The sequence below is a fragment of the Bacidia gigantensis genome (assembly GCF_019456465.1).
Source record: "Bacidia gigantensis strain McMullin 20006 chromosome Unknown contig_255, whole genome shotgun sequence".
In the NCBI taxonomy this organism is placed as follows: Eukaryota; Fungi; Ascomycota; class Lecanoromycetes; order Lecanorales; family Ramalinaceae; genus Bacidia; species Bacidia gigantensis.
In genome coordinates this window covers 1,018,230-1,031,326 of record NW_025408605.1, presented here as the reverse complement: position 1 = coordinate 1,031,326, position 13,097 = coordinate 1,018,230, and the positions used below count along the sequence as shown (strand labels likewise).

At 48.9% G+C, this 13,097-nt stretch overlaps 5 protein-coding genes across 5 annotated transcripts; 1 reads left to right on the top strand and 4 right to left on the bottom strand.

The window, feature by feature from the left end:
* Positions 1–343: 343 nt before the first annotated feature.
* On the bottom strand, positions 344–2,667 carry KY384_007039 (uncharacterized protein; the record flags this gene model as incomplete). Its single annotated transcript, XM_044815532.1, has 3 exons — positions 344–1,804; positions 2,023–2,154; positions 2,617–2,667. The coding sequence occupies 3 exons, from the start codon at positions 2,665–2,667 to the stop codon at positions 344–346; spliced, it is 1,644 nt and encodes a 547-aa protein (XP_044667406.1).
* A 777-nt stretch (positions 2,668–3,444) lies between these two features.
* Positions 3,445–6,266, bottom strand: KY384_007038 (uncharacterized protein; the record flags this gene model as incomplete). Its single annotated transcript, XM_044815531.1, has 2 exons — positions 3,445–5,363; positions 6,074–6,266. The coding sequence occupies 2 exons, from the start codon at positions 6,264–6,266 to the stop codon at positions 3,445–3,447; spliced, it is 2,112 nt and encodes a 703-aa protein (XP_044667405.1).
* Positions 6,267–6,415: 149 nt separating this feature from the next.
* KY384_007037 (uncharacterized protein) lies at positions 6,416–8,726 on the bottom strand (the record flags this gene model as incomplete). Its single annotated transcript, XM_044815530.1, has 2 exons — positions 6,416–8,559; positions 8,627–8,726. The coding sequence occupies 2 exons, from the start codon at positions 8,724–8,726 to the stop codon at positions 6,416–6,418; spliced, it is 2,244 nt and encodes a 747-aa protein (XP_044667404.1).
* Positions 8,727–8,931: 205 nt separating this feature from the next.
* KY384_007036 (uncharacterized protein) lies at positions 8,932–9,606 on the top strand (the record flags this gene model as incomplete). Its single annotated transcript, XM_044815529.1, has 3 exons — positions 8,932–8,976; positions 9,039–9,371; positions 9,421–9,606. 3 exons carry the CDS (start codon positions 8,932–8,934, stop codon positions 9,604–9,606), a joined length of 564 nt encoding a protein of 187 aa, XP_044667403.1.
* Positions 9,607–10,267: 661 nt separating this feature from the next.
* On the bottom strand, positions 10,268–12,532 carry KY384_007035 (uncharacterized protein; the record flags this gene model as incomplete). The annotated part of the gene is made up of 1 exon (XM_044815528.1): positions 10,268–12,532. One exon carries the CDS (start codon positions 12,530–12,532, stop codon positions 10,268–10,270), a length of 2,265 nt encoding a protein of 754 aa, XP_044667402.1.
* Between the last annotated feature and the right edge of the window lie 565 nt (positions 12,533–13,097).

Below are 13,097 nucleotides of genomic sequence, written 5' to 3'. Positions count from 1 at the left end.
CAGAGCTTACTGTCGAGTCGACTTTGCTTTGCTTTCTGATCATATCTGCTTTTCCTTCTTTGTGCTACAGTGTCTCCCCCGTTCTGTGCCCTCCCTCACACCTCATTCTTTCAACTTTGATGAAGAAGCTAAGCTGCCTAAGCTACAGAACGATTGCTCACCCATGCCGTCGTATCAGGTCTTGTATCCAACGGTTGCGCATTCAGCATGCCCCACGAACGATTTGATTGTTATGGGGTTGTTTGGTGTTGCAATACGGTGCTTTATAATGAAGACAAGGATGGCCACGTGCGGAATTTCGAGATACACAAATATTGGGGGAAAGATATGCAGAAGAGCAACATCAATTCCACCAAAAGCTAACACTAAAGCTCACATCCAAGCTCCTCACATAGTGCCACCAGCCCACGGGTACATACAGCGCCTGACCCGCCGCTAACACTGTCTCTACATACTTCGCTTCCCGAAAACGGGGAAATTCCTTCTCCATGACATCGTCACACCCCTCGACGTCTACCTGACTGGTATTACTCATATCCACTTCGTCTTCCTCAGCGACCCTTGGATAAAGATTCTCAGTCTCAGAAGGACTGTACAATCTGACGTATTTCCGTCCGACCACTTGGCAGAGAATGTTATGGTACGGATCCGTATGCAAAGGTGACACCGTTCCTGCCGGCCCAAACCAAGCATTCAACAAAGGCTCTTCTAATTTTGGCTGAGCTGGCAGCTTGGAAAGTGTTGTCCCTTTTGCTGGTGGTGGTGGATCAGTGTAGCAGTAGTCTGGAATCGAGATGTCGTTCCTAAGCGAGGGAATCTGGGTGAACAAGTCGTGTTGGGCAAGGTAAGCTATGTCAAGCCCTTCATCCACGTCTTCGCCGTTTTGCCGTGGGACGAGGTCGGACAGCATATATCGATCCATGAATTCTCTGAATGTCATAATTGTTTGACCCCATCCGTCGTCTGTATAGCTGCGACCGAGTTCAACCGGGATGAGACGTCTGCCTCCGAATGTCTTGCTTAGGAGGTATGATGGAGATATCCAGGGGCGCTCTTGGAATGCCGGCCAGTGGCTTAAGGCATCCTCTATCACCATAGGTTGAGCTTGGGGGAGATGCTTCTCAAAGTCTGCCATAGTCGGGGCCCTGAGCCTTGGTATTTCACGTGTGATCCGAGGTACATTACGATCTTGTAAAGGGAAGCATTTGATCTCTGTTTTCCTTTTCTTTCGCAGAGGCAGTTCGGCATCTGCTTCTAGCCAATCCTGCAAAGCTCTTAATATTTCCTCAATCATGACTGCCCTTCCTGGCGCGCCGGCGATGATCTGAGCCAGATCCAGTAGCCGGACAACTTCTTGTATCCATAATTCTTGCTTAATACTTCCATCCCTTCCTTCATCGCTTTGATCTGGCGCCGTGTCGTCATCTGCTTTTACATTCGCTCGAGCAACATGTACAGCCTGGCAAATACTGGCGTCTGTGAACAGTCTTCGCCAGCATGTCGGCACTTCGCTGAATTTGAAGCTGTGGATCTTGGAGTGCGCGAGTTTGATTAGTGCCGCGGGATGTGAGGCGAGAAGGACGAGAGTCGAAGGAGGACATTGTAGTATTGAATCTGGGGTCTTTGGGCTACGGAGGATCTCGACGCACCCTTCTAGGAACTTGAGTAAATCATCTGACAGAAGCATGAAATATGCATCTCGCTTGATGCCATCATCAGAAGCTTTAGGAGTGTGTGACCAAAATTGCGCGAGTGTAGTGGAACATGCGCGTGTGTTCCAGGGAGTAGCACCCAAAGCTGCCGCCTGGGGTGGATTTTAGGGGCAGCTTCTGGTAGAACGAGTACTACCTTGCTGCTAAAGACAAGTCGCTCTTCGATTGAGACCTTCAGCGTCGACATACCCCCCAAGGGGGCGTAAATGCTTATGAAGCCGATGTAGTTCAAGCTTGATCTTGAGAAGATGCCTCTAAAGCGGGATCAAAATTTGCAAAGTATTTCTAGAGAAGGTCCGTCCTTTCTCACGCTTCCACCTGAGATCCGGCAACAGATATACATTTTATTGTTGATCTCTCCAGACGACATCTTCATCTCTAGGTCTTCATTCCAACGTCGGAGATCTAAGCGGTCCAGCAATCGTTTTGAGGGCGACCGATTCTATTCTAGCCATAGCCAGAGACCCTTTCATCGAGGTTTCGCGAGGCAGATCTTGCACACGGTCGGAAATGGACGTAGTAAAGAATCGCTTTCATCTCATCCGAGGCATGTTCGTAAGAAGGACCAGTTCAACCTTGACATATGTCATACTTGTCGTATCCTTCGTCAGGAAACCACCAATCTTTTCTATAGAAAGAATACCTTCCAATTTGAAGATCCCATCACTGCCAATTCATTCCGCTGGTTGGTTCCATCTTCCGCTGCCATTTCTAAAGTCAACCTAGTCCTTTACGAAGCATATGCAAACGATGAGAACGAGCTTCATTGGACTGCGTCTTTAGATTGGCCGCGATATATCGCCTCTGACACCTTTAGTTTCCAGAAAGACTATCCCAACATAAGGCATTTGACTTTGACATTAGGTAGACTGATGGAGAAAGTAAACTTCAACGAGCTTTCCACCATCCTGTCACCCCTCATAAGACACATAAAAGTAAGAGTATTTGAGGTCATTGGCCTCAACTGCGATAGGATACTCTCCAAGTTGGAAGTTATCACGCTAGTTCCCGAAGGAAATGGCGAAAGCAGGGATCGGGGTGTTTGTAAGACCCAACAAGCAATAAGCGAGTACGCAGAGAGACCGGGTTGGACCAATGCGATCACCTGGAAAGGGCGGGATGGAGAAAACCCCCCAGTGAAGGCAAGGCCCTTTCGGGGGGATAAAAGGTATCGGAGGAGGCTTTACATCCCAGAAGACAACAGTGAACATCCAGATGCACGTCTAGGAAGTATTTATGCATTGCATGTTGGTCAGAGCTTCTTTGAACGCCCCGGAGAAGAGCACTATGTGTAATAGAAGGAGAGCTCACTGGTCTGCCACGTTGAACGAGCGCCGGCAATGGTTTGGAACGCTGATTGCCTTGCCAACACCCATGATTGGGTATCGTCAATGCTAGAATGGATCAGGGGGTCTCTAAAGGGCTCGTCGAATTCAATCTTCGTTGTTCGTTGTTCCAATTATAGTCTAGGAGTCTGTCGTTACAATCCGCCAGTTGGAGCTCGAAATGATTTGTAGGTGAGCACAGGCGGTACGACATCTTACTACCTTCTGATCGCCGTATATGAGTGTGATTTGTGTCTAGGCTCATAAAGTTGAGGTTAGATGCGCTGGGAGTAGTCGATTTTAGTCTTCAGATTCAATGCGTCAATGTCAAGACATCTTGTGCATTTGGACACATAGGCCAAGAAATATTCTCTTCAATTAAATGTATCCAACCCTGAGTATTCAAATCATCTAGTCCAACTACCTTTTCCACCTTTCAACCATTCTATTCTTTTGGCAACGCCAAAAGACTGAAGAACCCCCTGCACAGGCCTATCCTGGAAATACAACTGATCCGGAAAATCCGCCGTATCCCCCTCATAAAGATCACTCATCGCCCGAGTCGTCGGCGTATCGTTAATAAATGCCACTACATCCGCAATCATGCTGTCCCTCGTCTCCTTCGAAGCTACAGCCGCGGCCCATAGCTGCCAATCGCTCTTCACATAGCCGTGTCTCGTGTCTAATGGTACGCCATACTTTGATCGGACGGTGGGATAGAAGGTACTTTGCATGTCGTAGACTGCGTCGGGCACGAGGTCCAGGCCGAGAAGGCGGTCGGCATAGAGGTTGTAAAGGAGGACGTGGGTATCGTTGCTGCCGTAGGAGAGGGTTGTGTGTGGTGGGTTGGCATCATGCGCAATTCCTAGGTCTTGCCATTTCTGGATGTAGTCATGGGCAATGTCACTGTAGTTGGATGCATCAGCGACGTTACCGGTTAGTTCTGCGATTTTGGACATTGCCTGTATGCCAATGATGCCTTTGAGCGCAAGATTTGTTTGGTTGGCCAAAGGCCCGGCGAAGTCGTCCGTCGAAATCTGGTTTGCAGGGATGAGAGCCTCGTCCGCTAGATATTGTGTCCATTGATTGAGCAGCTTGTAATGCTTAGTAAGATACTCGTTGTCCTTCGCCCGCTGGGCGTACGCTAGAGTCATTATGATCATGTCGCCGCATTCTTCGAGGGGCATTGGCTCGTCCTTACCGTCGGGATGTCCTGTTGCATTAGGATATCTCTTCCCGACGTCATGCATGGCGTATTTGTTTGGATAGCGGCCCGACTCTTGGTTCACGATCAGAGGATCGAGCAAGAATTTCAGTAATGTCGGATTTGCGTACAGCACGATTGGAAAGAACGGAAACATAACATCCACTGTTTGGACATTGTCTGCCGAGCTGACTTCTTTCTGAAAAAGATATGTCTTCTCCGGGGTGCCAGTCAACTGCATAGTGCCAAACGCCTGCCGGAACACGAGGCTTGTGATGAGGCTGTAATTTAACCCACCAACAGTATTCGCGTCGCTTACAATCTGACGATCAAGGTCACCAGATGTATCAGCCGAGTGGGCATAGTCGTTGTGGAAGAATGCTAGAGCTTTTTGATCCGTGTCAAAATAACTCGTCCACAGCGAAGGAAGTTTGACAACGCCATGTTCGCCATCAAATTGGATGGCCTGTTCCTGTGCGAGCCCAACGGTGAAGACAGTGCTCACTACACCAGATGACACTGCACCAAAGTCGACAGAGAATCCAAAAGTGGGATAGTCGTCGCTTATTGCGCGGAACTCTGAATCATTAGAATTTCGAAGTTTGCCATTGTCAACGAACTCCCCTCGGACATCTCTGTGTGCTCCAGACTGGTAAGTCAGGTTGGCCATGTTGTCAGTAGCGTAGTACCAATTTCCATAGTCTGTTTGATCTAAAGTCTCTGCAAAAGGACGTTGAGTCTCAAGAAAGATCTGGTGGTAGGCTATGCCTTCAGAGCGGCCATCGCTGCTAGGCTCCACCCCGTAATTCCAATTTGCGATTGCAGACCGATCAGCAGATATCCACTCCGCAGTGATGTCTGAGTACAACTGTACATGATGAGGCCTGCCATCTAGCGAAGAAATTTCCACATTTAGGTATGAGAAAGGTAGCGAATGACGCTTGATGTCCTTGGGCGTGACTGGGGAGAGAAAGGTTACGTTCAATTGGATAAGTTCCGCAACTTCCTGAATGAAAATGCTCTGCGTTGAGGTATATTCAAATGATGTCTGAGAAACAGCTGGCGGAAACGGGAATGGTTCGCCCATCCATGTGTGTGTGATTCCGTCTACACGTACGAGCCCTAGGACAAGAAATAGTTGAGTTAGAAAAATATACAGAAAGAATCTTTCAGCAATTACTATTAATATTACCTACCAGTCCAGCCAAGATTTTCATTCCTGAGTCTGTTAACAGTCGTAAATTCTTCAGGTTGTCTTACTCACGCCCAAAAGCTTGGCCAACTGCCAGCAAGATAGCCATCATGTTCCAGATCCCTAGTCTTTCCATCATTTGTCCCTTGGAGCCAGCAATTCAGATAAGGGGACTTTACGGCCAAGGGGATCGCCGGTGGTCGAGCTGGTTTGAATGTTGAAGCAGCATGAGAAAGATGCAAGAAGGCAGTCCCACACAGAGAAAACCAAAGAGATAACATTATGTATATTGAAGGTAGGATGCAATGTGAAGGTCACATCTCAAGAAGAGAGCTGCATTTGCGTCGTTGTGGCCCTGGCGCTTCGGCAGGCGTACGCCATGGCGCGTTGCTTATGCTTGTTAGGTTTTGGAGGATGACAAGAATGGGGAATAATATGACCGCGCAAATTCTGCGGTCGACAGCTTGAAGATCAGGCCAAAAGGGGTCACAACGCAGACAGAAAAGAATGATAGGAGGTCGAGTCGGATCGTGCAGCCGGGAGCGACAATTCGAAATGCAGCCTGGACGAGGACAGGTCGTCCGCTGCGTTGTTCTTAAATCATCATTTTCTGGGATCCCTACGAGAATCAAGCTGCTACTTGCCAATCCTGGATGTTTCGTGCGTTTCAAGATGGCGCTTGCCGGGGCCTCAATCCTCGTCCTCATCTTCTTGTAAATCTCAGCCTTCTCTGGAGGCGGGACGATCTTCATACTTGCACTGCCACCGCAGACCCAGCACAGCCCATCCTCAACAGACGCGCAAATTGGGTTATCCCAATTGCTTCTTCTCATTGCCCGGTACCAAGGCTCCTGCACCAGCTGCGTCTTCTCTTGACTGAATTCGTCCTGCGTCAAACACTGTAGTATAAGATATCTTAGGGGCACGACCTCAACTTGAGGCTCCTCCGCAGTCGAACTTCGGCACCACAATTCCCAGGGAGTTAGGTCGGCGCTCCCCACTGTGCTTTCAGAAGGTCATATTTGCGCCGGTCTGTCACGCTCGGCCGTACTTTATTCTTTGCTTGCATGAAATCTTCATGTTCGATGCTGTTGCTATTGCGTCGGATAGCAGCATAACCCGCTTGTCGTAAGAGGCTCCCCAAGTCTGCTCCACTGAAACCCTCACAGTCTTGAGCAACCTCATCCATTGCCTCGGTGCATTTGAGGGATATTTTGCGTGTCAAGGTCTGCAATATTTTCACCCTTTCTACCGCGTCAGGCAGATCAACCCAGAGATGGGTCCCTAAACGACCAGGGCGGAGCATTGCCGGATCAATGATATCTGGTCTATTTGTCGCCGCTAGCACGTAGATGCCAGCCCTCGTACTGAGTCCGTCCAATTCGGTAAGCAAAGTGTTCACGACTCTCGCCGACGATTCGGATAGGGTGTCGTCCCTTCGAGGCACAATAGCGTCAAGCTCGTCGAAGAAGATCAGACACGGAACGGACGATCGCGCCCGAATGAATACTTGTCGGACAGCTCTTTCGGATTCACCGACGTACTTGTTGAGTAACTCTGGACCTTTGACGCTAATGAAATTGGCTTTGGATTCGTTTGCGACCGCTTGTGCGAGTAAGGTCTTCCCACATCCGGGAGGCCCGCAGAGTAGAACACCACTTGGTTGTGTGATCCCGAATTCCTCGTACTTCTTAGGAGATTTGATAGGATCCACAAAGGCCGTCAGCAATTCTTCACGCGCGTTTCTCAGAGCTCCAATATCAGCCCAAGTGGTGTCCGGAATGGTGGCAAAGCCTTCACGCTTCGCAGATGGCTGGATTGTTGGTAAAGCTATTAAAAAGTCGCTCTCCGTAATCAATATAGCTGTGGCATCAAATGGGCGTTCTTTTGCACGTTTGATAAGCCTTCGGAGCCCAATCAGCTGAAAGGAAGCCTTGTCGTCACTTTCGTCCATCTCCATCTCGTTACTTTCCGTCTTGAGTGTCTCATGAAAGCGCTTTATCGCCGCTGCACCAGCCGTAGATACCAAGTCATTTAGATCTGCGCCTACAAACCCAGGCGTCCGCTTTGCCAGATGAGCAAAGTCAATATCATTTGCCAACGCCGTCTGTCTGGTTAGTGCTTTCAATATCTGGCCCCTCACTGCTTCGCTCGGAACCCCAAGATTGATTTCCTTATCAAACCGACCACCTCGCCTCAGCGCTGCATCGAGACTATCGGGTCGATTTGTTGCAGCAAGCACGATCACACATTTACCACCGGTGTTTTCGAAAGAAAGGCCGTCCATACAGGTAAGAAGCTGAGCCACGATCCGTTTCTCCATTTCCCGCTGCGCGCTTTCTCGTTTGGGTGTAATGGCATCAATTTCATCAATGAACAAGAGACATGGCGCAACTTTCTTGGCTTCTTCAAAGTGCTCTCGAAGAGCTTTCTCTGACTCTCCAGACATCCCGGAAACCACTGACGGAGCGGAAAGTGCAATGAAGGGTACACCCAGCTCTGCGGCGAAGGCATTGGCAATCATAGTCTTCCCACAGCCAGGAGGACCATGAAGCAGTATTCCGCGAGGTGGCTGTATCTTTGAATTCGCATAGATTTCAGGCTGCAAAAGAGGCAGGACAATAAGATCTTCAAGCTGTCGAATGATATCATCCACCCCTCCAAGATCAGCAAGACTCAGGTGCGTTGGTGGAGAACGGTCAATCTCCGGTACTGCTTTCCTACGCTTGGCTGGTGGAGCGCCATCGGCATGACGTTTCTTGCTAGCTGCAACCGATGGTTGATCAGAGGCCCTGTTTATCGCCACTACTCCTTCCTTCGAGGGCATTCGCTGCTTCGACCATGCCCCGACTATGCTTTGATTGACATCGTTCATAGTCTTAGACCTTATTTCGACGCCATTGCCGTCCAGTTCCTCAGCCAGAGACCCACTGTCATCTTCACTTCTGCTATCTTCATCCTGCCTTTTCACCTGTAAGACGCGCTCAATGCTGTTCTCGAGCAACTTTTTGCTGGTCCTGCCAAGACTTGAATTCGATCTCTTGATCTTCTCATAGATAGCTGGCACAGTGGTGGGTGATCCACGGCCATCGCCATCTTGCGAATGCTCATCTGCAAATTTGCACACTATTTGATAAACCTAGGGTCAGATTTAGGTCCTAAACCACCCATGGGGAATACCAGCGGAGCGCACCTCTTTGTCCAGTTGCAAAGTAAGCGAAGATCGGTTTGAAGAGGATTTCGTTCGCATTGGTGAAGGACGTTATTCGTCGTTTGTGAATATACTTGAGCATTGGTGCGGCCAACTTTGTTGTGGTGAATGTACATCAGCGCCGGGTACCGTTAGTGCAGGCTCCCAAAAGGATGCAATAGGAACATTCTCAGTCCAAGATGTGAAATACGCATTACTTGGAGATCTAGTCTGAGGGTAGATCGACTCAGCGTCCGCAGACGTACTGCACGCCTTCACATCCATCTTGCTGAAAAACTCATGGCAGAATGTCAGTCCCTTCGATTGCCTGCATAGGTGTTATTGGCAAACATGTAGGTTCCATGGCCAGACTCTGCTTTTTGACTACACACAGGGCTAATCACGACCCACCTAGGATAACCCCCTTCACATCGCGCTCTTTCCGCCCTATGAAGGCCAGAAGTCTGCCCTCTTAGACTTCTCTTTCCTTCTCAATGCTTCACTAGACATTTTCGATGCCCGATCCCGTGATCGAAATCGTGTGGATCAGGACCTCGGCATGCTACAGGCAATTGACGAAAGGTTGAGCATTTGGGGCTGGCAGACAGGGACGGGCGTACGATTCGCAATCATTATAGACACATGGGGGAAAGAAGGGAAGCCGGTCATAAAGAGAAAGGGTACTAATGACTCTAAGGATGGGAAAGGTGTGGCCGGTCGGGTCGTGCAGAACGCAGACATGAAGCCGGTAAGACGGAAGTTTGTTGTTTACTATTCGTCAATTCTCATGCGTATAGGCATTCAAAGCTTTGCAGACGGCATACATCAGACTACTACAGAATCCGTTTTTTACGCCAGATGAGCACACTCCAATGGCTGTGGCTCATGGAAGGGGAAAAGGAGCGGAGATCAAAAGTAAGAAATTCATCAACGAGGTTCAGCAAATTGGGCAAAGATGGACAACGGGGCTCAGCACACTTTGAGCGGTCAAACCTCAACTTTGTACGTTTCTCAGTTAAACACGAGTCAGCCCCTTTTAGAATCCTATCCAGACATAGCTTCGTCGGCATGATCAATAGGGATAGAGATCTCGACGCGCTTTTTCTCGCTAAGCTCGATGTCCGGCATTGTTGAAGATGCTGCGAAAGAGAGGACGGGGAATATTGCTCATGGAATGCTTTCCTTCTCAACCAGCTGTTCTAGACGTTGCGCATGGAGTCAGGCTCAGCTATCGAATCTTGTGAGTCTTCCTGCATCAGACCAAAGAAGAATTGAATTGCTCATAATTAGACGGCTTCATTAGTAGGTCATTGCAGATACCATTTGGACCGCACAATTGATTGAAAACGCCTGAAATGCCACCTCAGGCGCTTTGAGAAGTATCCTACGATCCACCAGAACATCTGCGTTGTGGTGACCATGCAGTTGAGGAGATGGGGAGATGCAGGCCACCATGTTCATTGAAAGCGTTCGGCGACCAAAGAATGCTGGATGAAGAGGAGAGAGGTTTGAAAACTGCTAATGTCTCAAGAAATACATAATCATCTGGTGGACTGAGAGTCAAGATACTCTGTCTGCCAATCAGAGAAGTACCTTTATCCTCTCGAGTCTTCTAAATACGTCGCGATGCCTCACTGTTAGGTCTTACTTGCCTGGTCCCTTTTGGTTTCTTTTTCCCAGCCCAGTTGGACCTTGTCCCCAGACACCGGCCTTCTTACCCCAAGTCATCATGCCCCAGGCATGCGTCCAGTTGAAACGCGGCGGAGGCTCCTCGCTTGTGCGGAAAGGGCTGGATTTCAGCCTTGATTCACTTTCGCCTTCTATTTGTGGGGAATCATCTATAGTGGCGACATGTGGAGCCTTCAGAAGCTCAGCTCGGGAATCCTCCCAATGTCTTGCCTCTTTACTCAGTGGTCGCCACCAATCGCCCTCTCTTGACCACCATCTCGATCCGCAGAGTTCCCATAGCCTACTTTGTGCTCGCTTGTAGGCGAATCTTTCATCGTCGCCCGTATACACATCCGTTTTGGAGAAAAGGGGCCCAGTGGCTTGTTCTTGTCCTTGCACATGAGAACCGGTTGAATTTAGGTCATCTGAAACGTCTTGCCCTCTATCAGCTCCATAGACAGGCCCAAAGTCACTGTCTTCATCGGCAAGAATTGAGCGTGCTTTCGAGAGCTGAGAAGCGGACGTGGGAAGAGAGCTTGAAGCGTAATAGGGCTCCGAGGCGGATGACGTGTACAAAGAGATATTGGGCCGGAAAGGTGAAGTTTGGTCTTGATATATTTCGGAGAACGTCTCAGGATAGACTCCATCGTTCGAATTGTTCGTCGAGTTCTCCTCTCCCTGCTGTGTAACGTGTTCTCCTGTAGGTGGAGCCTCCGGGAAGAAGATAGCATCTGGCCCCGACTCAGCGGCTACCATGAGCTTGCACCGAGCTTCGCAAAGGGCGTCAAGCAACGTGATGAATCGGCGAGCTTCATTTTTCTGAAGAAAGCTCAAGACTGGCACCTCAGTCATAATGAAGGTATGAAAAGTAGATGCCAATGAGATGTAGTCTGCTGGGCCTAGACTTTTCCCACAAAGTTCTGCGAAGGTCCACTTCGTCACCCCTGCGCTTTGGCGCGGGACGTGCAAATCACGGCCGTATACTCGAAGAGTCGTAGACTTCCATGAAACATGGGGCTGCTCATGATCTTGAAGGCCATGGCGCTTCAAGATAGTAGCCTCACGTTGATCCCAGACAGTTTGTGTGATCGTGTCTTTGTTGGAAGAAGGAGACTGAGCGGCTTCCACAAAATAGAAAGCCGGTAATGCAGATCGTGTTTCGCTACTTTGCTCTTCTCCCGTGCTCTTCTCGGAAGGATTGACTCGTAGACTCTGTTCATATCCCAAGCCAAGATTTCCTATGTTCATTTCTTGCAGACCGTAAGATGCAGAACCCCTTTCTTCATCCTGGATGTCAGACACTTTGCTGGTATCATGCTCACTGTCTCTCCTTCTCCAGTCCTTCGAGCCTTCCATTTCCCAGACTTCACACCTCGCCTTGAGTACTTCGAGGAATGCTGCAAAATCGCCTTTGCCTCCGAAGACTGTTTCACTCCTGCCCCGTTCAACGCGCCTTCCCCTGAACCCGAACGCGTTGCTTAAAAGCCCTAGTGTAGATCTGGGCGGTGGAGCAAACTCGACCCCAGCCGCATTAGCCAGCTCTTCTGGAAGGCGGTTACTCGTTGCTATCATAACGCCCCCAAGTTGAAAGAAAGCAGTCAGAAAATTTGAAAGAATTTTCGATGTAGCACGATCAGGTATTTGAAATTCGTCAAGAAAGATAATTGGAGATTTAATGATCAAATCTTTTGCTAAGGAAAGGAGTGAATATTCATGAGACCGAGAGTCAGCTAGCGATGGCGAACGCAAGCATTTGCACCTCGAATCCAATTTAGCGAATATTTCAAGCATGAAGGTGTTGAAATGCCATCTACGCTTCTGATTTGGCAAACAGTCTGCTAGCAGATCTATGAGCATGCTTTTTCCATTGCCTACATCGCCATGGCACAAAAGGCCTCGTGGAGACTGCAGACTTAGCACAGATTCCCGAGCGGTCAACGATCTAGTGAGAGCGGTGATCTGAGAAGCTTCCTTCTGAACAGCCCATTTGAGATTGCCCCCGGAAGTCCCATTATCAACACTTTTTTCCTTGTGGACAAGTCTCTGAATATTATCCAGCTGCTGCCTAAAGTCAATCTCAGGCTTGTAATCTTTGAGCCTATTGTATATTTTCTGCAAATGGATCGCGAGACGATGCTGTGCGGGGTCAGGCTCAATCCGCTTGGTGGCGAGAAGGGTCCGATAGAGAATGAGAGGGTTGGTGATGGTCAGACTTGTAATGGGCGAAGAATTGGGTGGCATAGGGTTATGGGAGTGGTAGAAGTCGTGCCCCGTTCAGGCAGATTTGAGAGTTAAGATATGACGCCATCGTCTGGCGGAGGAGGCTTCTATTTTCTTAGAGCCTTACCTTAAACCCTAGAGACTTACTTCTGGGCAAGGCTCCAAGGCAGTAGAATCTGGCTCGACCAACTAATTAATTAGAGGACAGGATATGGGGCGAAATCAATAAGGTATGTGATTAGAGTTGCTATCTACTTGGCTGACATCTACGCGAGCCTGTGAGTTTTCTTGAGGCTTATGATAGATACCCTCTGGAACATTGTTCCCTAAAGGTATGTAGACATAGCCTGAATAAAGCCCAGTATTGTGCGAGACACTCAGATAATTCTAGAAACAAGCTATGAGAGAGACCCATTCTGATTTCTCTACCAATCCGAGAGTATTGAGTATGTCAGCTAAAGCACCGAAAAGCTAGATTCCGAGTCCATCTTTCGGAGTTGAGCTTGGAGCACTGGGTCTTGTCTCTGTACCGTAGAAAGTCCTGGCATAGTCTACTTCGGTCTTGCGTTGTCGAGAAAACTCGTAT